The sequence below is a fragment of the Orbicella franksi genome, chromosome 5 (assembly GCF_964199315.1).
Source record: "Orbicella franksi chromosome 5, jaOrbFran1.1, whole genome shotgun sequence".
Lineage (NCBI taxonomy): Eukaryota > Metazoa > Cnidaria > Anthozoa > Scleractinia > Merulinidae > Orbicella > Orbicella franksi.
Genome location: NC_138149.1, coordinates 6237700 through 6261153, shown reverse-complemented (window position 1 = coordinate 6261153; position 23454 = coordinate 6237700). Strand labels below are relative to the sequence as shown.

At 38.0% G+C, this 23454-nt stretch overlaps 1 protein-coding gene across 1 annotated transcript; it reads left to right on the top strand.

Annotated features, from left to right (window-relative positions):
- The first annotated feature begins 379 nt into the window (after nt 1-379).
- On the top strand, nt 380-23436 carry LOC145486430 (general transcription and DNA repair factor IIH helicase/translocase subunit XPB-like). The gene is made up of 39 exons (XM_081465093.1): nt 380-566; nt 883-917; nt 999-1041; nt 1549-1601; nt 2075-2149; nt 2341-2421; nt 2716-2750; nt 3081-3126; nt 4243-4317; nt 4741-4815; nt 5346-5477; nt 6414-6464; nt 7544-7627; nt 8195-8250; nt 8858-8929; nt 9505-9544; nt 9843-9909; nt 10528-10602; nt 11036-11064; nt 12526-12598; nt 12829-12899; nt 12993-13041; nt 13566-13610; nt 13809-13873; nt 14253-14345; nt 14438-14503; nt 14779-14820; nt 15407-15429; nt 15546-15617; nt 16026-16122; nt 16978-17025; nt 17176-17205; nt 17587-17626; nt 18515-18564; nt 19548-19616; nt 20306-20335; nt 20989-21039; nt 21534-21605; nt 22337-23436. Exons 1-39 carry the CDS (start codon nt 527-529, stop codon nt 22472-22474), a joined length of 2388 nt encoding a protein of 795 aa, XP_081321219.1. The 5' UTR covers nt 380-526; the 3' UTR covers nt 22475-23436.
- Nucleotides 23437-23454: the final 18 nt, after the last annotated feature.

Below are 23454 nucleotides of genomic sequence, written 5' to 3'. Positions count from 1 at the left end.
TTCACAATTGAAATAAATAAATATTAATAGCAATATATAGTAAATATTAAAAATAAAGATTTGTTGGAAATGCTGCGGGAAGCTTTAGCAAAACTGGTAGATTTTAGAATACTCTTATTAGAATACTCTATTACTCTTTTAGAATACTCTTATTTTCCTTAAGTTTTCTCTTCGAAAAGAATTCATAGTAACTGTTATTTTCTGGAGCTTGCCGGCATTCACGATTTTACAGCTTACGAAAGATGTTCCAGTAAAACATAATCCTTTTAATTTCCTAAGTATACCGGCTGGGGTAGACAAGGGATAATTTTTTTTTTTGTTCGGTCTCAGGATCCCAGGTTCGGTTCCAATCTCTTGCATAATTAGCAAGGAACGCCTGGTTGAAAAAAAAAACCACTCTGGTCAGTTGATTTTTCAGGAACATGGCTTGAGTAAAAGAACTGAATATATTGGAAAACGAGTCCAGTTTAAGTGGTGCATGGCATGGCATATTATTTGTGGTAACTTAAGTCGCTGAAGGATCGTGATGAAAAGCCAAAAGCGTAAGCTGAAGACGAATGGAGATTGTAAGTGCGCTACAGTCTGTGAGCCGTGGACTGTGGGTTCCACTGATATACCATGATATCAGTAATTGTAGAGTTTATTTTGACGCGATTTGAATCAAACAAGTTTTTCTTGACTTAAAAAAAAATTTTCCAAGGTCTAAAAAGGAAGTTAAAGGTCGGTGAGAAATAGTAACACGACTTTACCGAATTTTGGTTTGTAATATAAACCTGGTGAAGTTCGTTCATTACAAATGTTATAAGCTTAAATTTACTAATAAATGGATTAATTAAAAAGAAAAAGAAAATTCCTGTCAACAGTGTGTACTTTCTCTTACAGCTTCAAAATCATCAAGGAAAGCCAAGAGGAGTAAGGTACATGATGTTAAGCAGTCTCAATTAGTCGCCTTGCATATTCCTTAACAGGTTAAATAAACCTCAATTTTGTCTTATCAGGTGGATGAAGAGGAAGATTTTGATGATGAATCTGTCGAGGATGGTATGTAGTAAGAATGAAATATCTACTTATCTGCTTTATGAATCTGTTGACAGGGACAGCTAATGGTTATGTTAGAAAGTTGTGAAAATGTATTGTTGATCATTGTGAATTGCATGCACTGAGCGCATTGTTGACACACTTGTGTCCAGGAATGGATTCCTTTTATTTTCTGGACTAGCCAACAGCTACCAGGCTGACCCTGCTGCTTGCAATTTAATATACTCTATAAATTACATATATTAGTGAATTCATAAGGTGGTATGATAAATACATGTACATGTAGTAACAATGCTATTGAGAATGAAATACAGCAAAAGCCTATCATTAGGTTGCCTGAATGATAATTTTATTTGCATTATAAATTTACACTTCTAGATGGGTGGATTCACAAAGCTTATGGGCAATGTCTATTATTTTTAAATACAGTACATTTATCTGCTAATCTTGAATATTTTGAAACATGTTGACTTACAGGACTTCAGTTTAATTAAATTCATTGGTTTTTAGTTGAGATTGCACCCAAATCTTCATCTGCCGCAGTGAGTGATGAGACAAACGAAGTATGTTATTAAATATTTCAATCTGTATTTAATGTTAATGTGGGCAAGGCTGTCATTTGTGAATACAGACATTATATGACTTGACCATTCATAAAAATTGAATCTGACAAGTCAGGTCTACGGTAAACCCATACTGAAAGAACCACACTGCAAGTGTGTAATTGTAGTTTCTATAGGATAAAGCAACTAACTAGAAGCAGTACTTTCAAATATGAGACCTGGTACCTGCCAGAGCTATAGCAGGTATTCTCTTATGAGTACTTAGCATTTTTTAAAAAAATTGGCCTTACTGTATATTATATAGAGTTGTTATGAGTCTGTGTTAGGTGCTGCACCAGCAAGGTCATGTACTTTGACACACTGGAAAAGTAACTCACAACTGCCCAAGATTACATGTAGATCAGTTTCAATTAGTTCATCATTTATTCATATTAATGAATTAGATTAAATATTAGTTTTAAAATTTCTAACAGGATGAGTTTGGTGCCAAAGATTATCGCAAGATAACAGAGCTCAAAGCAGATCATTCCTCCAGACCTCTCTGGGTGGTAAGAAGATTAATTACACCTGCTTATAAGCACAGCTGGTCTTCTGCTGTTCTAGTTCATCTTAATTTGGGTAAACAAGGAAATTTAGTTAGACTTTAAAACTACTTAATATATAATTGAAATATTTCTTTATAGTGTCATTGAATTTTAGTCCAAATCAAACATCTCTATAAATTCCTTTTTTTCCTCAGGCTCCTGATGGTCACATTTTCCTGGAATCATTTTCTCCTGTCTACAAACATGCACATGACTTTCTTATTGCTATTTCGGAGGTACTATAGGTCATTCAGCTACACAATGAAAAGTCAGTTTCAGCCATTTAGTTATATCATGATTATTTTAGATTATACTCCTAGATTATATACAGAGTTAGGCTGTAATCTGAGTTGTTATAATATTATATAAAATCTAATTTTAATTAAATTCTGAACATATCTATATGCACTATATAGCATTAGGTGTACACAACTTTTATATTATTAATTAATAGTAAATTGTTGAAAATAATAATTAATTATTTATTGATTAAGAATGATCAAGAATTTATGCTCTTAATTTCTCAATAGCCTGTTTGCAGACCAGAGCATATACACGAATACAGGTGAGGGGTGTTTGCTGAGTTACTTTGCAAACTAGTGTTTTGTAAACATTCCTGAAGATTTGCCAATTTGAAAAAATTAATTATGTAGATTGCTTTTTAAAAGATACTATGGAACTGGTCAGGACAAAATGAATTATAGAATTTTTTAAGGTAACCCTATTAGACAGGTATAATATATGAGCTCAAAATTTCAATCACTACTGTATGATATATAGTTGACGAGGGCACATCTGATGTTCCATCTGATCAAGCTTCGCTAACAACTATTGGCATCAGTTTTTTCCTGTTAGACAGAAGGTGCTAATTTTTGTGGGATTTTTTTATCTGCAGATTGACAGCATATTCTCTCTATGCTGCCGTCTCTGTTGGCCTACAGGTCAGAATTTATGATCAGCAGTTATATTTATATTATAAATGTCATAATAGAATAATATTAAATTATTAATATGCAGTTTGGTTTTGTGCACACTCTGCTGAGCTAAAAATTGAAAGCTCGCTGGTTTTTGTGTATGACATTTTTAAGAACAGCACTACTTCAGCAACCAACTTAACTAATCTATCCTGTGCCATAGGGCCCATAAGGCTCTATCAGGGTTGTCATAGGGAGGTAGTTTTATTAGGCAGTTGAGTCAAGCCATCTTTTTCAGATGTTAGAACAACCCACCTGAGTTAGTCTGCTTAGGTCATGAGATAGATGGTGATTTTAGCCAGCAGCCAGCTACAATATACTTTTAGCAACCGTGCCCAATCACATTAAAATACAGTTTACTGTTATCTCAAGTATTGGTATTTTATTGTTTTATGTAATATATAAATGTGTATCATAAAACATTCAGGTTTATAAAAATCAATCCCAAGCCTTGTGTGAAATAATAATTTATTATAAACACCGACAGCAATGAGTCACAAAATTTTTCAGGGTCCTTCATGCTTTGTAACAATATTGATTGTATAATCAGGCACAGATATCAGATAAATGCTGACCAATTTTCAAAACAATGAGTCTAAAGGTGCAAGCCTCTAGAGGAGTCCAAGGGTCGTTTCTTGAAAGCCCCGGAAACTTTTCGGGTCTGTAAAGCCATTTTTAGTTCATCTGTATCTAGAAACTGAGAAGTGTATACGCCTAAAACTTCTTGTATGAAGAGAACCTCTGTTCATATTAAGAATATGTGAATAAAACAGCTCTGTAATCATTAGCTTTGAGATTTTGCTACAGCTTTTCGGGCGCAAAAACATTTGGGACCTTCGAGAAATGGGCTCCAGGGCTTTGCTCCCCAAGGATTTCAATCTTTTGGATTTTATCTCCCTGAAGTCCCTTTAAAATCTGACTGATTTCTGTAAGACGGTGGAAAGCGGTATGAATCCATGTCTGTTGATGGTTTTTCTTCTGCCAATACAGTGTAATTTTTAAATTCGTACTTCCTGCCCCCTCCTCCATCTTAAATTTGTCATTAGCCATACCTAATGCCCGCTGCAATGTCGTCTCTTTCAGACAAGTGATATCATTGAATATCTAAGACGTTTGAGCAAGACTACTATCCCTGATGGCATAATTCAGTTTATTAAGGTATGCATGACTCCCTGGATGACTGTAAAATTAAATTTTAAATACAATATCTGAGTCCATTTTAAATTATATGCCTTCCCATCTGCTACATTTGTACTTAGTCGTAGTAGTTTAATCCTTTTCCTTGATTTTGCTCACCACTTTATTTAAGATGGCAGCTCCATGGTAGCCAGAATGAGATGATCCAATGCTTTCAGGGCAAAACTCTACCTTACAAAAACTGTTTACAGTCCTAGTACTGTGTACACTGTATGTGAGTTCATAAGCTTAATTTTTAATTGCTATCCAAAGGAAAAGGGAATCAGTTGAACTCAGCAATTTACGGTCCTTTACCCTGTATGTCAAACTAGCATAAACTTTTTTGAATGCTTGGGTGTTGTTTTGGTGTGTGTTTAAATCTCCCATTGTGATTCTGTCTTTCAGATCTGTACTCTAAGCTATGGAAAAGTGAAGCTTGTCTTAAAACACAACAGATACTTTGTGGAAAGCAGTCATCCAGTGAGTGAATTTATCCTTAAAGCCAAAAAGAAAATACTCAAAATCTTTAATTTTTCTACCTCAAACATAATTTTTTGAAACAAATAATATAATTCTGAGACATTAGGTTACTCAAGGACTTGTACATGTAAAGATAATTTGTTCAGGAGTTCAGTCACGGTTGTTAAGGCCGTGAAAAGATTTACCTTTAAATTGAAGGAAACCTGAAAAATAGTAATTTGCTAGTAAGAGTAGCAAAACACCAAAGAGATAATTATAATAAACCATATAGGAACACAGATGGCTGGTTAAGGATGGCAAAGATTGACACAGATTATAAACAATGAACTTGAAAAATTTAGGTTAGACTTTTCAAGATGTGTGAACTGTGACATAGCTCTTCTAAAGATTTTGGAGATGACCTTAAGACTTCCCGTAAGATTTGAGAGACAGACTTGAAGTTAAACTGCTTGAGACCAGAAAAAGACATTACATTTGATGTATAAATTAGAAAATATTAATACATGTATATTTTTTAAAAAATTGAATAGGAAGTGCTTCAGCATCTTCTCAGAGACCCAGAGATTCAAGAATGTCGAAAGCGCACAGATGAGGACATTGAGCTTGGTTTAGGAGAGGATCAGCTTGTTAAATCTACTGTGGGTGGAAAGTCTTCACTGAAGGTGGGAAATGAGAAATGGATACATGTACAGTGTATTGCGTGATTTTGTATGCCCATTGTGATGAGTAAGCAATCCTACAATGGCAACACAATAAACAGTTTGTTGCTGTATACATGTAGATTGTCTGCATTTGCACATAGTGGCCCATCAATATGGTTCTTATCTTCTGTTTGTGTAGCATGTGAAATGACTCACTAAATTTGCTGGACAGGTATTACCACGTATACACCTGGGTGGAGAGAGGCACTGTAAGTCAGAGTGACGTGTATTGCCCAGGAACAAAATGTACAACCTCCAACAGGGTTAAAATTAAACCCAGACCACTGGATCTAGAGTGCAGTGCACTAATCATTAGACCCGGGGATGGGGTACTCCCTTATATGGGCTATATAGGTATGTGCGGCGCCAAAGGGTATGGTTTTTCAGCCGTTCTGGTCATAAATAGGGTATCAATTTTGGCCATTTTGGTCAGAAATGTGGTGTGGTTTTTGCACTCTGGCGTTGAATTAAATGTAGATGAAGCTACTTTTTCATCATTATCAATGAGACCATCAACAAGAGCCCGTGCATAAATTATGTTTAGAGCAACTGTGCCAGCGGCAATGGCCGTAAATAGGACCATATCAAATTTTTGGTCAGGTCATAAATAGGGTAGGGAAAATCACAGAATTTGTTCATAAATAGGGTAAGGGTTTTGGGAAGCGGGCTGCACACCCCAACCCAATTTTTCTGGGAGTACCCCGCTCCCCTGGGCCATTAGACCCCCACACCATCTGCACTACTGTTTGAATGTTTTTGAGTGTATAGAATTTTGACCAGTCAATTGATTTTGTTTTGGTCACTTATACTTACAGGTTAGTAGTGTTGTCTTGTAATGAGGGTTTTTTTCGTTTGACAATCAGTCTTTTTTTCTCTTTTTTTTGCAACTGTAAACAGCTAAACAAACCACAGGAATCTAATGGAGAGACTTCTCAAACAACAGAGCAGGTAATTCTGAATGACAAACTTATAAAAAGAATTCAACTTTTGAAACCAGATGAGAGAGTTGTAAATCCTTCTGTTTCACATTTTACAGCTACACCTGTACATGTATAGCCATTTGGTATGATTTTCTTTTATCATTGAGTATTTTTCTTTCTAAATTGTTATTCAATCATTGTTGCTGTTGTTGTTGTTAAAAATTTGCTGTAATAAATCAGTTTTTGTGGCAGGAACAAAGTATGGAGTTAAAAAATTCTACAGTCGAACCTCCCGTAAGCAACCACCCAAAATGTCAAGCCTAGGTGGTCGCTTACAGGAGGTGGTTGCTTACAACAGCTTAGACCATAGTGGATCAAACTTTTGCCTCATTAGCATATTGTGACACCAGAGACTTACCCCATCTTTTAAACATTTTATGTAAAAAAAATCTGGTTTCCCATTGAAATACTTCCGTCTCTTATACTACCCAGGAATACGATAACATTACAATACCTTATTATCCAATTTCCGCTCTATTATCTGTGAAGTGGTCGCTTATGGGAGGTTAAAAACAAAAGAAAATTTCAAACTTTTAGCTCTAAAAGTGGTCACAGTCACTTACAAGAGGTAGTCCCTTACAAGAGGTTTCAAATATAGTGATCTGACTTGGAAACTTTTGATATTCTGGAAAACTGGTTGCTGAGGAGAGGTGGTGGCTTATGGGAGGTGGTCGTGACCGGAGGTTTGGCTGTAGTTCAGTTGTTTAAAATTGTACACAGGCATGAAAATCAGAAGAAAAAAAAAAACCAATAAATTTTGCATTTAAAATGTTTTGTATGAATCAAGGAAAAATCATCAATTATATATTACATACATCTTTTATCGACTTTCCCCAATTGGGCTTTTCATAGACAACACCTACTAATTTAAAATAACAGCAATAAGCTACCAATAAGAGTGGTGTTCAATTGAGTGACGTAAACCAAAACCATAGTAATTGCCTGAGTACTTTCGATAGTCAATTGAAAACTTGTCTAATTGGTTAATGGATTGCTCATGGATGATGTTAACATATTTATGTTTTAAGTCCGTATTACATTTCATAGGATCAGCCGTCTGAAGGGACAGCCATTCCTACAGACATTTCTGATTATATCGAGAAGATAGATCAAGATGAAGATGAGGAAGAGGTCTGTGAAAAATAGCCATTCATGAAGATTAAATTTAATCCCCAGCTGTAGTAGACTGAACTTTTGCCAGTAGTCTACTGGGAATAATTGTGAGACAGTGTGTTTGATGGGCTGTTCCAACTTGAGTTTGCATACAGATGATTGCACGTCACAGACCGACAAAAATGCCCAGTAATTGAATTGATGGTTTTTATGTTGGTCGAATCATTGCATGCAGGCAAGCTACAACTTACATGTACATTTGACAAGCTGATATAAGCCAGCTAGCTGTTGTATATCCTGTAGGCTCAATTACCAGTCGGTGGTATGGAAAATCAGCTTGCTCTCCAAACCCACCCAACACTCTCTACACTTTCACTGGAGAGTCTAGTTTCTTTCACACGGAGCAACAGTGAGTTCTCTTTAGTTAGATCCATGCAGAAGGTGTTTTGTTTGTGGAAAAGCATTAAATTAAATAAATGTTAGGACAATGACAAATATTATTGCCAAGCCACCTGGCATACTATTATTCAAATTTTGACAGTTTTCCCTGCTGAAATTTTGCACACTTCTACTTTACATTTTCAGAGTCAAACATATTCTTTTGAAGTGGATCAGGAGCACATTGAAACTCTACAGAGAAAGTAAGTTACTTAGTTTTGAGACTACTGAAATGAACATTGTGACTGCAGCATTATGAGTACAAGACACTCAGTAATGGTTCCAACCTCTTGTGGACACCCTGTGTACCCACTCACCCCAAACAAGGCCACCCCTGCCCCCCCCCCCCCACCAAAGATTCTTCATTATCAGATTTGTTATGCTTTCTGAAGCCTGTAGAAACTGTTTTCAAAGCATAGCATTTTCTTGGAAAATTTTCTCAATTTATTTATTTGAAGGAATTAGAAAATAATAATTGGGGTGTATTATTTTGCTTGATCTTCACATAGCATATTAAACATTCTTGGATCTCATTAAACTTTTCCAAAGTACAAATTTTGTTGACTGAAGTTTTCTTATAACTTATTGTTCAGGAATTTTTCTAATATTGTCATTTGACAACTACTACCAGAATTCAGTTTGTTCCTTTTCCTTTATTATTTAAATTTTAAAGCCCCTGTGGGGTTTAAATAACAATTACTCTTAGCTAATTAACTTAAGAAACAGAAAAAGTTAAGGATTCTGGTAGTTGTTGTCAAATGACACCATTGTGCAAATTGCCTATTACTAAACTTACTTCTTTTCTCACAGATGTATTGAACTGGACTATCCTTTATTGGCAGAATATGATTTTAAAAATGATACAGTGAATCCAGATCTGAAGTGAGTTTACTGTCCAAACCTTCTGTTAAATATGGAATGTTTCGGGATTAGATTTTTGTTCGAGCATTATCCAATAGTGAAGTGGACACATTTATTACTTCAATACATTAAACATGGTGTCAGCAATAAAAAAATGTTGTTAATTAAATGGTGAAGAACAATTATTGTCAGTAGTAACCCTCAAATAACATTTTTTTGAGGTAACACAATGAGGGCCATTAGGTTATCAGTTTTAATACTGTCAAATGTTGCCCTCGTAAAATAAAGTCTTACCTACCTACCTACCTACCTACCTACCTACCTTTGTCAGTGTTCGAACTCAGTGTTGTGAGTTTTGCCCTAAATGGGGAAAACAACTGATTACATGTTAAAACACATATCACCAGATTAGTAACCTTAAGTTGTTAATAAACTTAAAATGAAGAAAACACGATGCTATCTTAAACTCAGGGAGTTTGTATTTAGCAATATTTGCACAACTTTACAAAGCGCTAACTAATTAAAAGTAGTCTCAAAATTAGTAAATGTTTCTTCAATTTGCAATGAAACGCTAATCTATCCGCTTCTCCATTTAGCATGGACTTGAAGCCAACTACAGTTCTAAGGCCGTACCAGGTACATCAGAATATCTTCACACATTATTTTAATTTTGTTTCTCCATAGCTTGAAAAATAAGATCAGCAGTTAATCGACATATACACAGATCACCATTATTGAAATGAATGAAATAATGCTTTTTCCCTGATAGTAATTAGGATTTGTGTTATTGTATTTCGTTCAGTGTTTTTGCCTAAAAGGGAATTTCTTAAATCATCAGTTCAGGAACATTTGTATGCGAGCTTGGTCTAAAACCGCAGATGGCAGAGATGGAGAAAGAATGATATTTTAAAAGAAATTTTTTATCATTTATTAGGAAAAGAGCCTTCGGAAAATGTTTGGTAACGGCAGAGCCAGATCCGGTGTTATTGTATTACCATGTGGTAAGTCTTAAAGTAATACATCTACATCTACGTCTACATAAGTGAGGTCGCTAAAAAATTTACGACATCACTCCGACTGTAACAACTGTAAAAAAAAGTGTGTTCATTTATGACGAGAGAAATGAAGTTGTGAGGTACTACAAATTATACAGCCCCCGGGGGGGAGGGTACTTTGGGAATTTCTGGGTGGGGATGTGCCGCTGGGACCCTGGAACCCTTAGCCCATACCAAAGCTAGTTCAGCTGAAGTTTGCTAACCTATACTAGAGTAAACTCCTCAAATCCCCCCATCTATCGACACTGTTGAGGCTGATTTGCATAAATTTAAACTTGCCGATTTGATTTTTTTATATTTTTGAGTGGCAATTCCTGGTTTCCTTACTCTAGATAAAATCTTCAACCAACCAGTCAGTTTTGTGAAAAATTATACCCTATTCTAGACCCAAACGCTCTGATTTATATACCCTATCCTAGAGTAAACTGCTTGAAAACCATACCCTTCACAGCGGCACATACCTATATAGCCCATGTATGGCAGTGCCCCCCCCCCCCCCCCGGGTATACAGCATAGTCTGAGAGGTTGAAGAGCATAATGTTCCTATTGTTTCTTCACAAACAGGAGCCGGTAAGACCCTTGTGGGTGTGACAGCAGCTTGTACAGTAAGGAAGCGATGCCTTGTTCTGTGTACTTCAGGTAAATTAGAGTAGGTCAGAATTTTAATTGCTAGCTTAGAAATGACGCGTTTTTTTGACTGACAGCTGGAACTGAGATCTGAGATCGGCATAATTCACTGATTGCTGAGAAATGGGCTGGAATTTTAACTACATATAAGAGCTGAGAAATCGCTAAAAATTATCGCTGAGATTCCAGTACCCGCCCATTCTTTTTGCGAAAGAAGTGCAACCTACGCATCCCGTGCAATAGAGATAGTACGCATGAATGAGCTGACTCATGATTATTTTCGATGGCATGACACTGAAAACCGGCCATACCCAGAAGCGTTACACCCCTATGTATTTTTTTTCAAACTGCCTAAACCAAACTTTAGCGTTGTGGGCGCTCTATTGATTGTTCAATTATTATTTTTAATACATATGTAAGAATGTCAACTTTGGTTTCTTGTTAGGTGTCGCAGTTGAACAGTGGAGAACACAGGTATTCCTTGTTATTTAATTATCCACTTAGAGGAAGTGAGAAATGAGAAGGGCTAGATTAATCTGACTCTTTTTAGCCTCGTACGCGGACATTCTTTTTTTGGTTTGTTTTGTTTTTGTCTGCGTTAGAGGCTAGACGTCATCCTTTCGGCTTAAAAAAAGTAAAATTAATAAGTCTGAAATAAAATTGAAAACGTTGCTTTATAGATCAGCATAACTATTGGGCAGGACAAGTGAAACGTCTGCAGCTGTCAACTAATCATAAAGGCCGCATTTACTCAGGAAGACGAATGATGCGTCAACCATTGAGTGCGTCAATGTCAACCTCGTTCCCAGAGACCCTGGGAACGAGGTTGCGTCTAGGTCTGACACGATAACTCTTGTGTTGACAGAAATAAACTGAAGTATTGTGAGAGACTTGATTGTTTGATAACAAATTTCAATTCCAGTCGAATGGATTTACAGTTCAGATTAGTCTGTTTTGTGCGTCTCGCATTTACCTAAACGCGTGACACATCTGAGACATATATTGTGTCTGTTTTATGCCTCTGGAAGGCGCGGTGGCCTCACCTCATGGTTAGTGCGCTCGTCTCCAGATCGAGCGTTTCGGGTTAATAATAATAATAATCTTTATTGAGGAAACTTTTTCACGTACATGTGGTTTTCGAAAAGGACCTCAAAGATTAATACTAATTAATAGAACTAAAAATATGAAATTTATAAAACACTTAAGTTAAAAAATTAAAAACCTGTCTCTTAAAAATATCTACATTAGCAGAGTCTTGTATTATCTGGCTGAGAGAATTAAAATCATTAACAGCGTGATAGGCAGTTCTTTGTTTTCCCCAATTCGTTCTAACGTAGGGGAGTCTAAGATTGACTTTATGTCTGGTGTTATAATTATGCTGATGTTGTTGTGTTACTAAAGTCAATTCGTGATTTATAAATCCATTTAGACATTCGAGGTTCGAGTGTTCTTGAAGAAAGACACTTTACTCTCACAGTGCCTCTCTCCAGCCAGGTGTATAAATGGGTACCGGCGAACTTAATGCTGGGGGTAACCCTGCGATGGACTAGCATCCCATCCAGGGTGGAGTAGAAATATTCCTAGTCGCTTCATGTTACAGAAACCGGGATAAGCTCCGGCCTGATGGGCCACTTGTCTTGTATGCAGACTTTGCCTTTATGTCTCCTCTGGACGCATAAAATTGTTAAGTTCGACTTATATTAAACGTGTCTTATTATCCGTATTAACCAAGACGAATATCACACCTAAAACGCATTATTCGTCTGCCTATGTAACGCCAGTCAGCATTATATCACTTGCGGTTCTTGGCCGCGTCTGTCAGTAAACACCAGTGCTGATCTTGCCAATTGACGCAGTATAAAAAATAAAATTGCTGAGGAACTGACGATGCATTTTTCAGTTGCTCATTGTCCTAAATTGTGCTTTTAACCTCAGTTTAAGATGTGGTCCACCATCGATGATCGCACGATCTGTCGCTTTACCTCAGACGCCAAAGATAAACCTGTCAGTGAGTATATTTATTTACAGAAAATAAAATTTGGAAAGAAAACTACGTGGCCCTGCATGTTCTTAGGTATAAGTACTAGAGTTGACTCGTAAAGCGCCTGCAACATGATTTAGCCAATCGTAACAAAGATGTTCTTTTCGCCTGCCAATCAGGCGCAAGCTCATGTGACTTCCTGTCATTCGTGTAGGCTTGTTTGTTTTCAGTTTCACTTTATCACTCTTTCTCTACAGATTGTAATATTGCTATTTCAACGTATTCTATGGTGTCGTTCACTGGGAAAAGATCCTGGGAGGCTGGAGAGGTAAGTGAACACAGTAAAACAGCGTGCAATGCTTTGCCTTATTAGTGTTTTTTGGCAGCACATCTGAAAGAAGTGTTTCCTTTTCCTATCTAGGTTATGAATTTTATGCAGACACAGGAATGGGGCTTAATGATTCTAGATGGTAAGATTTAATCAAGAACAGCTAGAAAAAAAACAAAACAAAATTCTAAAAACACTTTGTCAAATTCATCAACTATACTCAAAGGAAATCATAGAGAGCCGTGACGGTGTTTAGATATCTGATCTTAATTAGCATAAATTTTACGATTTTTTTCCCCTTTTTTCTCCTTAATTTTAACCTCGGTTAAGAGGATATATCAAACACTCGAGACCGTGTTTTACCAAATTTCCAGACACCTCGAATTTTAAAATTTAAAATTAAAAGTTCGTAAAAAATACTCCGCTACATGTTGTATTTTCAACTCACCTTTTGGTGTTTGGAAATCTGGTAAAACACGATCTCTCTTCCAATTGCAACAACAAATGCTTCCTATGTGGAGATTCCCCTGTCTTGGGGATGGCTTTGCTCGTAGCTCTTGTGTATACTCTAAGTCAACTTTCTCAGTGGGCGTTTTCGCCTTGGATTATCTGTCTGGGTTAAAGAGCTCTTTAACCCAAAATATCTTTCTTTTTGCGTTTGTTTAGAAGTTCACACTATTCCAGCCAAGCAGTTCAGAAGAGTTTTAACAGGTGAGGACGTTAGTTTAGACCTGTTGAATATGCTTTGAGTTTCGTTAATTGTTGTTGCGCTTCTCTAAGTTCCTTTATGTTACAAATATACAAATGCGGTATTTCAAACTAAAGAAGTCTTAGATTTATGCTATGTTCTTATGCTTTTTGATGTTAAAAAGTAGTCAAACATATCTTGTCTTCTTCTGTCCTCAATAGTCGTTCAAGCGCACTGTAAGCTGGGACTCACAGCAACTCTTGTCCGAGAAGATGACAAGATCCAGGTTCGTACTCGGTAGCACTTTTTCCCGATCTCAATCCAAACCCCTCGCGGTATAGTGAGCCGCGTGGAGGTTGAGATTGTGCTTTCATTCAGAAGATCAAGCACAATTTACGGTCCGAAAAGGAGACTGCAGTATTCCTCGGAGTACAGCGGCAAAATGGCATGGTAACAGCAAACTTTCCAGATTCCTTTAGAGGTCGTTGTGCTCTCTCAACGATAATTCTCCTGAAAGATTAGTTGTCTCATCGACTAAGCACAGAGGATGCTTGTTTCCAGAAATGCATTCCTGCCTTAACTTGGAAAATCGTAATCTTTTGGAAATAAAAATAATATTTTGCTACAGCTTCGTCGATATCAAATTCCTTCCCTTGCTATTTCAGGACTTAAATTTCCTTATTGGACCTAAGCTATACGAGGCCAACTGGATGGAACTACAAAACAATGGATTTATTGCACGGGTCCAGTGTGCCGAGGTGTGATATCTTACTTATTTCAATGGTTCTTTTACACACCGTAGCGATTTTTATCCTTGCAGTGCAGTAAACAATACTCTATCATCTTTTAGGTGTGGTGTCCAATGACGCCTGAGTTCTACAGAGAATATCTCAACATCAGAACACGAAAGAGAAAGGTATATCATTTACAGCATTTCACCATATTGGTGTTTTTTTTTTCTAAATTGTGTTTCCATGGGCATTGATAGAACTGATTCCGTGGTTCCACCTGCTGATTACAGTGACAATGTTCTCTTTTCCACCATTCATGTCGAGGAAAATCAAAGTATTTGTTTAAGCTTATTTTTCGACAACTGCATGGTATTAGAAAACCGCTCTAAAACCAAAACCCTTTAATATACACTCAAAGAAAAGGTAATATTTCATCACTCTATTTCTTTATTCGTTTTAGCTGTTATACGTCATGAACCCAAACAAGTTCCGATCATGCGAGGTATGATAAAACTTGCTTTGAATGACGTGGTGATTTGCTGTTTGTTTTCCTGTGGTAACAGTGTCTATTCCAAACTAAGTCGACATCGGATTTCTCTTAAAATAATTCATACATTGTACAGCAAACAGGTGATGAGAATAAAGTAAACCTTCAACTAAGTGACATTGTTTTTATCTAGCACCAAGTTCTCAGAACTGAGAAAGGTATGGCAGTCGGTAAAGAGATTTAGCATTTTGCGGTTGAGACTTGAGAATCATATAAACGCCTTGTGTTTGCAATCAGCTTACCAGTCAGTTGGATTTTCACATCGTTTGCTGGCCATTGTAAGTTTCTTCTGGAAACCTTTCATTTTATTATACGTCAATATACAGTTTGATTCAATTTATGCAATGAAGAAACTGTTCTCTTGATTACGTTGCCGGGAAAATGAAACCCGCGCGTGGAGAAGTCACTAAAGAGCGAACAAAAACTAAGTTCATATGAACGCTAGCTTGGTTACCATTTGTCACTGTTGCGTATTTCAGTTAGTGGTCTTCTTTTGTATCGTCCTTTTACACTTAAACTTTTTTCCTCTCTTTTTCTGCAGTTTTTGATTCGTTTTCATGAAAGGTAAGGTCAAACCACTGAAGAAAGCAGCTTTGTCGTGTAAGAAGTTATTTTCCTATGTAAAATAAGTAAAAAATAAATTTTGTTTTAATTGTTGTATGTTCTATTTCTTTTTTTAGACGCAATGATAAAGTCATTGTTTTCTCTGACAATGTGTTTGCACTCAAGAAATACGCTGAGAAACTAAAGAAGTGAGTTTGATTTCTACAGTTACAAAGATTTATCAATTATGTAGCTTTTTGTGCCCAACTTCGGCTGTTTCTTTTTAAGTCTCATTCATATGGATTTCGTGTCAATATAATTTAAAAAAAGATTCATCAGTCGGTAATGGGAGTTACCCGGAAAATATTTCCAAGATCTAACAATAGGAGACGAACCCATGGCATTTCGCTCCCTGGTAAGTATAGGAGGCGAATATTTAGTTATAACGTCTACCTCCCTCGAGTCCTCTGCAGCTCTGAGGAAGATTTGTGAATGTTGGAGCAGATTATGTGCTATGTCATAGACTGATGAAATGTTTTTTCCGTGCCATTCAGCCAAGTTCAGCACACAACAGCATTTCTTTTGAAGATAATTTCAGTTAACGTTGCTGTTTTCAGACCATTTATCTACGGACCAACTCATCAAAGTGAGCGAATGCAGATTTTGCAGAACTTCCAGCACAATCCTTTGGTCAATACGATATTTATCTCCAAGGTAAGACAAAACTACTTGTTCTCACTGGTGAGTAGATTCGTGCAAGGATATTGATTTTAAAAACAGTTACAACTGAGAGTTCTGAAGACTGTGGGCAACCGTTTTATTGCTCATGGACTGACAAACGCTCAACGCCTGATCGTAGCTTGGTCACCCGGCCTTGTTAACTTGGTTTCAGGCCCTCTTGGCGTAGTCCCAGTCTCTCTTGAGTCCCTCGCTCCCAGCGTCACTCTTCTTTTCCCCGCACTTGGGGTGGGGGAGAAAGGAGACTGGGAACGAGGCTGAAGTCTATGGTAAATTGAGTCATGTAAATTGTTTTCACTTTGCTCTTTCTTTCGCTTTTCGCTTCTCACGATCCTAGAAGTACACAAGAAAATAGCACTCATGCAGTCTAATTGATTGTGTCGACAGTGAACTGTTGAATAAATAAACAAAAATCTTGGAAGCGGCCATTTGAATAGGTAATGTCTAGACTTGTAATTGAATTATGTCAACTTTGGTAAAATTGCTTTTAATTCTATGAACAAGGGACTAAACTCCCATATGAAATGGACAAACTGAATAATTTTACGATTTAGGAAGGTGTGTGCTCAGGAGAATCGGTTATCCTTTTATGATATTTGGCAGAAAGCAATTCAATAGCTCATTTTCCGAGTTGCCTTAAGCCTCCCTATCAAAGCGAGGCCTGGTGCTCAACCATTCACATGAAAACGAGTTTCATTTGCATGAGAATGAAATCTCATTTTCATATGAAAGAATGGGCACCAAGATTGACTTTGAGAAAGAGGCTCCTTAAGGCAATTCGGAAATGGCCTAATTTCGACGTCATTTGCAATGGCTCTTTTCTTTTCACAGGTTGGAGATAATTCCTTTGATCTCCCAGAAGCTAATGTTCTGATTCAGGTACGTCAAGTTAAAAACATGTACTTCACGCACACTAAAATACGAATTATTCATTTGGACGCAATACCTCTATCCTACAAGTTTTGCTTCTGGATTTTTGTTTTACGCACGAGCACATTGTTAAGTGCATATGTTCTTACTCTTTTTAAGATTTCTTCGCACGGTGGCTCAAGAAGGCAGGTTAGTGTGCTATATCACTTGTATTCCTGATTTTCCTGGCGGATTTTCTCCGAGAATTAGGTTTTCGCTATAGAACAGTGACGTCACAACCTTTGATATACTCGGAGTGGTCGCGCTATTTTCTGATTGGTCAATAGGGATCGGGAATTCTCTGCGAAGATTTACCGAAAACGCTCCTCGTTTTCTCGATCGAAATAAATTACCCTGATTGATGTTAAAAACGGACTGAATTATTCTCAAAAGGGCTGGGTTATAGTTCTAAGCTCTCACTAAATCAACCGAAACTTTAACCTGGGAATGGGGTAAATTTGGCTTAGTTTGTACGAGTCGTTTACATGACACGTTTTTCTTTAGATTTCATTCTGTCACTTTTTTTTGCAGGAAGCCCAACGACTTGGTAGAATTCTCCGAGCGAAGAAAGGTAGGTTTCAATTTGTGTCTTGTCCTAAACTGAAGGTTGCTGCTGACCTGTAATGGACCCCCATCCCATCCAGGTGTAATAGACAGAATCCTGGTCAGTAAATACTCGAAAATTCTTTACTTACCTCTTATTAACAGAGCAGGTAATGTAACTGGTTTGCTGAAATTTTGCTTGCGAACGGCGATGAGCTTAACTTAAACCTGCCCGGCGAAATTTGCTCATCCTCTTTACTTTTTTTTTGTCATGAGGCTTTTTGGCACTTCCATAAATGATTGAGAAGAAAAAGAAATATAAGAAAATGGTGAACATTTTTGTATTTTAGTTTGCTACTTTTTCAACGCAAAATGAAACCGGTCTAGATGCCGGTCTAGATGGGAAAATCTAGACCGCGGTCAATATCGATTTCAGCCGATCAAATTCGTGAATTCGGTAGTTCCCAGTCCTTGTCAGACACAGCCATATAATAAAAACTGGTATTAAACAGGGCTGTCACTAATTAAGTTTTGATTCACCTGTAACCTTAATCTTCACACCTATACCAAACTTGTTACTTCAATCATGGCTGAATTGTATCAACTACAGGCAAGTTCACCCCTAACATCGAGGGCCCATTAGGCATGCTCAGCCGTGACAGGTGCTACGGGTTGCGGCCCTTATTGACAGCCCTGTGAAATGCCCACTGAATAGGTCCTTGCGAAGAAATGACTCTTGATTTTATGTGCTTGCAGTGGTACATATCCGTATATTCAATATGTTGGCCAACTATGCCCCTTCCTGCTAGCATATTGTTTGTAATACACATTTTCTTAGAGTGCATTTTAAGTACGTGAAAGCATCACAAAACCATTCTGTTTTTGCGTTTCACTATTTTATTTTCCTTTTGGTTAGACATGGCCGCTGAGGAATATAACGCATTCTTTTACACTCTCGTCTCCACGGTGAGTCCACAGGCCACCCAACATCCTACACAGACTTTATATAAACTCGTCACTTAGCTTTAAGTTCAGTAGCTTTTTTAGAGATCTTTCCTACGTTTCAGTGCTAGAGATAAGTATGATACCGTGCCGTGCGATTTGAAATAATTTGGAACCATTGGATCATTATTTAGCTTGCATCATCGCGTTATGATGTGCGCGGAAAGTTTTGGAGAGCACTTAAGAAACGTACGAGTTGCTTAAGGCACAGCCGAGAGCAATTCTAGCTTACACTATTACTAAGGGGTAGGCCATTTGACTTTGTGAGGGGAGTAGTGGATGTTTTGAAAAATGTCAAAACATGTCCTGCAAGCATACTCTTACCAAAAAAAATTCATGCACACGACAATTGCCCTAAAAAAGAAAACAAAATAAAATTTACGCACGTTCAAGGAGCCGAAAAAAAGAGCATGTTACGCGGAAGAAAAAATAACATGCATACACACCTCCTGAGAGGAAAAATTCCTGGTGCATGAAAGGGTTAAACAACATTCAAGCCTTTTCAAACCTATAAACAGTCACCCACCCGCAATCCAAAAGTCAAATGCTTCACCCTTCATCGGTAATGGAAATTACGAAGTGAAGTTCATTGGATTATGATGCTCGCCTACGTGTACTGAGTTTGACTAGCGGGACTTTGCTAGCTTTTATAACTTAGTTTGAGGTATACCTTGTTTGAAATGAACAAAATTTCCGTCTTAGATTAAAAGCTAACATTGGGAACGTTACGCTTTGGTAAGAGCAAATCAGACCATAGGGCACACGCACTCTCTGGTCTCGGTATCACCCCACTTCTACCACTCTGCTAGGAAACGTTCAAACTACCCAGTCTTGCATGCATTTTGATCTTGATGCCCTAGTTGTAATCGCGATATAATCATCACATTATACACATGTAGCGAGAACTGATATCATCTCTTTAATTCGACTAATTTCGGACTTCACAGGACACTGAGGAAATGTATTATTCGGCGAAACGACAGCGCTTTTTGGTGAATCAAGGTTACAGCTTCAAGGTATAAAGCTTGGTTTTGTTCCTGTTTGTTCACGTAGTGTGACCGCAATATGTTGTCAATATGGGCGATAGTGCTTTATAAAACCGCAACTTAGCCCAACCAAGGGCTACCAATTAAATAATTAACAATTATTCCACGAGCGAGCTGTGGATTATGAGTTGGCTGTAGTCATCTCATATCCAACATTAGGTAGTGGAATATTTGTTTTATTTAAAAACGCCCCAAAATATAGAAAACTAAAATTGAAGAAAACGCCCAAAAAACTACGCGTGCGCTCACCATGTTTGTAGAGCATAGTATAATGGTTCATTTTACCATGATAGCTAAGCCAATGGAAACTCTCGAACTGCGTTATCCAATGATCCAGTTTTCAATAAATTGACTAATTACTGATTCATATAAGCGTTACGAGTCGAGCCTGACTCGGACTTTTGTGGTTGTTATGGGACATTCAACATTGTATCAGTATAAGACACTGTATGGAGTTGAAACCAATGTGGACTTCCAAGGTTCAGTCAACGAAGATTGTGCCCTTTTAATTCATGAAGAAAATGGTACATCGTTCTTGTCCAATCAGCTTTTCAGTAACGAAAACTGCGCGTGTCTCAAGATCACGATCAAATTTTATTTCCTGACTGGTTAGAACTCGTTTAAAATATAACCATTTTTCTTTTTCCCTTTTGCTTAAGGTTATAACAAGACTGGCAGGCATGGAAGAGGTAACGGGTTCAAATGCAACTTTCTCAAAATTCTCGCATTTTTCTTAGTTCCCCTGATCACGATACACACACCTTTCGTATCTCCAGTAAGTTGCAAGTTGAAGAGAAATTGTGAAATTCAACCTCAAGATCAGTCAAAAACAAGTCATTTTCACGTGCTCTCTGTATACCCTTGATAAAAAATAATGTTTATCTCGATAGATTTTAAGATTGTTGTAATATTTGGACATGTGGGTAGCTAGGTGGCCCTGATGTTTTATGCGGGCCGTCCACGGACGCAAACTATGTAGAAACTATATGACTCCCTGCAGACTGGACTTGTTAGGGCAAAAAGTAATTGGTTTTGCATTTACTACGCTACACGATTGGCGTTAAAACTCACGCCACCTGTTCTTTCCAGTCAGAGTTAAAACCAAAACCAATCGTGACTCGCTCACACAAGTTTTCCCGCGCTTCGCGTCAGCTACGTGTATTTACGTCAGGTGTTGATTGGTTCATTGAATTGTCTGTGTCCTTTGTGACTGGATAGGGTGATTACATTGGTTTTGGTGTGACAACACTCAATTGAAAATTACTCTCGTTGAGTTACAATTATAGTTGATTGCAAAACTGAACGTACAACAAAAATTTATAACATTTGTTGCTCGGAACAGGAGAATCTAGAACTCGGAGAAAAGAGGAAGCAGCAAGAATTGCTCCAACAGGTGGGTATGGTACTGCCGAGCAATTTATGTTTTTTCAACATTACATGACAGGAAACTTGTGCAGAGTTCTTCTGTCGCGTTGTGTAACTATAACTGCTTCTAGACCTGGGAGGGAGAAAGCTGGGGCGGGAAAAGTTGTAATTGATTGTTGTGGTAAAGGGTGCACCGCCAGGTTCTCGAAATTCTCATATGCAGACCGAAATGGCGTGTCTGATTTCTACTCCCTTTGCCTTAGCTGGTCTTTTAAATGGTTGCCCTACTAAAAACCAGGTTTTGTTTTAACCTGGGTTGTTTCCAAACAGTCTCGAGCGCCGGTAAATAATCTTTGCCTCTCTGACCTCGTCCTGCCAAATTTGTGGTCAAGTTTCGATTGATTATGATCACATACATCCCTCCTCCGAGTAAACGTCACGCAATCTGCTCTTAGATTCGAACGGGAACAACGATTTCGTGACGTGCCTAAAGAGTGAGACCAAATGTGCATTTCTCATCAGGTGCTTGCTGCCAGTGACGCTGATGCTGATGAAGAGCGAGTCGGTACTGAACTGAGCCGAAGTAGTTCACAGGTATGTTTTGGTTTGGGCGTGGAGACGAGGGTCACTTGTGCGTCCTTGAAGATATGATGCGGGAGGGGAGGGTCACTGTTACATTTTCTGTACGACAGGGGAAGGTATAGGTTCCGTTGAGGACGTCAGTGGTACATGTACGTCTTTTTATGCCAATTACTAGTAACTAATTCTCTGGATTATAGTAGAGGGGATGGTCGTAACTAGGCCATTGTTAGAAAGGAGGGTGAGAGAAAGGTCACAGGGGTGCAGATATTTAGTTATTAACGGTCACAAAAGCTGAGAGGCTCCTGGCTTTGAGTTCGTCTCATCCCGAAGAACCGCCGATCGTACAAGGTCTGGTTTCCAGTTTCTTTATATAGTTTAACAACCATTCCTAACGGGCCACAAAGAGTCCTGATATTGTGTCAGTGTGTCAGTATTGAGAGGGACAGTTCAGGAGAAACACAACCAAGATGGGGCTTAACCCGGGGGTGCACTCCCTTACATGGGCCATATAGTTATGTGCGGCCCTAAGGGTATGGTTTTTAGCCGTTTTGGTCAGAGATAGGGTATCGATTTTGGCCATCTGGTCTCAAATAGGGTACGGTTTTGTACTCTAGTCTTGAATTGGGTATAATTTTTAGAAGAAGCTACTTTTTTATCGTTATCGATAAGACCATCAACAAAAGCAAACTTTCAACTGAACTACTTTGCTTGTTTTACTGATTAACATTCCATGATGGTTTCAGAATTCACTCGTGTCTCGCCGACAAGGTTCCATGGCGTCCATGTCTGGAGCGGATGACATGATGTACCTCGAGTACAAGAGCGGTGCGAAACAATCCAAGAACAGGCATCCTCTGTTTAAACAGTTCAGGAAGAAATAGTCCCGTTTATTTCTGCGTACGCTTGCTCTGCTTGTGGGTTAGCAACGTTCAAATCAAACATCAGTGTCAAAATAGCTTGGAAGATGGAAGCTCCTTTTTTGTATCGTCTCAATTCTTCCCTCGGCCTTGGAGTGGCCAGGCTATCCTTCTTGGGTACTAACAATCTCAAAGGAAAGACTTGTGACGTCAGTGAAAAGTGAATGTTGGTCCACTCACGGCGTTAACGGTAGCCTCGATTCCAGTGTCTCTCCCTTTCCTCCCTTGTAAGAAAGAAAAAGGAGAGAGAGCCTGGGATCGAGGTTATATTTACCGTAATAATAGTGACATTGAAATAGAATAAAAAAAACATATGTAAAGTTATTGTTAAGAGTAAGATTAAACAAACTCTAGCTCCATTCTCTTGTATATTGTTTCCAAACTTTCGTGAATGCCGTAATGTATTTCGGTGGTCTGAGAAACAGAGAAACACGTTGCCCGTCAGTAGTTCGAGGGAAACCTGTTGATTGCATAGAATCCAGATTTTAGCCTAAGGGCCTGTTTACAAGGAGGGAGGGTTACCCTTACAAGCGGGTTTCCCAGGAAATGCAGAGTAAACCTTATCCGTACGCTAAAGTTCATTGCTCCCGCATTTGGTCGTCACCTTCTCTGTTCAAACTGTTGCGCTCTTCTTTGGATGAACTGAGAAAGTTGTTTTGACAAAACAGTTACCCAACCCTAAGCCTAACCCTAATCCTTGCCGTCTCCCGGCCACAACTAGCCTTATATACAGCTTTTGACTTTTGACCACATTTGAGAACGGTTGATCCTCTCCTGTTAGGGATAAAAGACTTGATGCGTTGATTGCTTTGAAAAATAACCCGAAAGTAAATGCAACCATAAAATTTCTTGATGTGAGCCTTCAGCTGTTTGGTAATCATTTTTCTTTGTAACCTAGATCTAAATGAGGTAGAATTAAGAGTATTTCCTTTTTGGGGACTGTG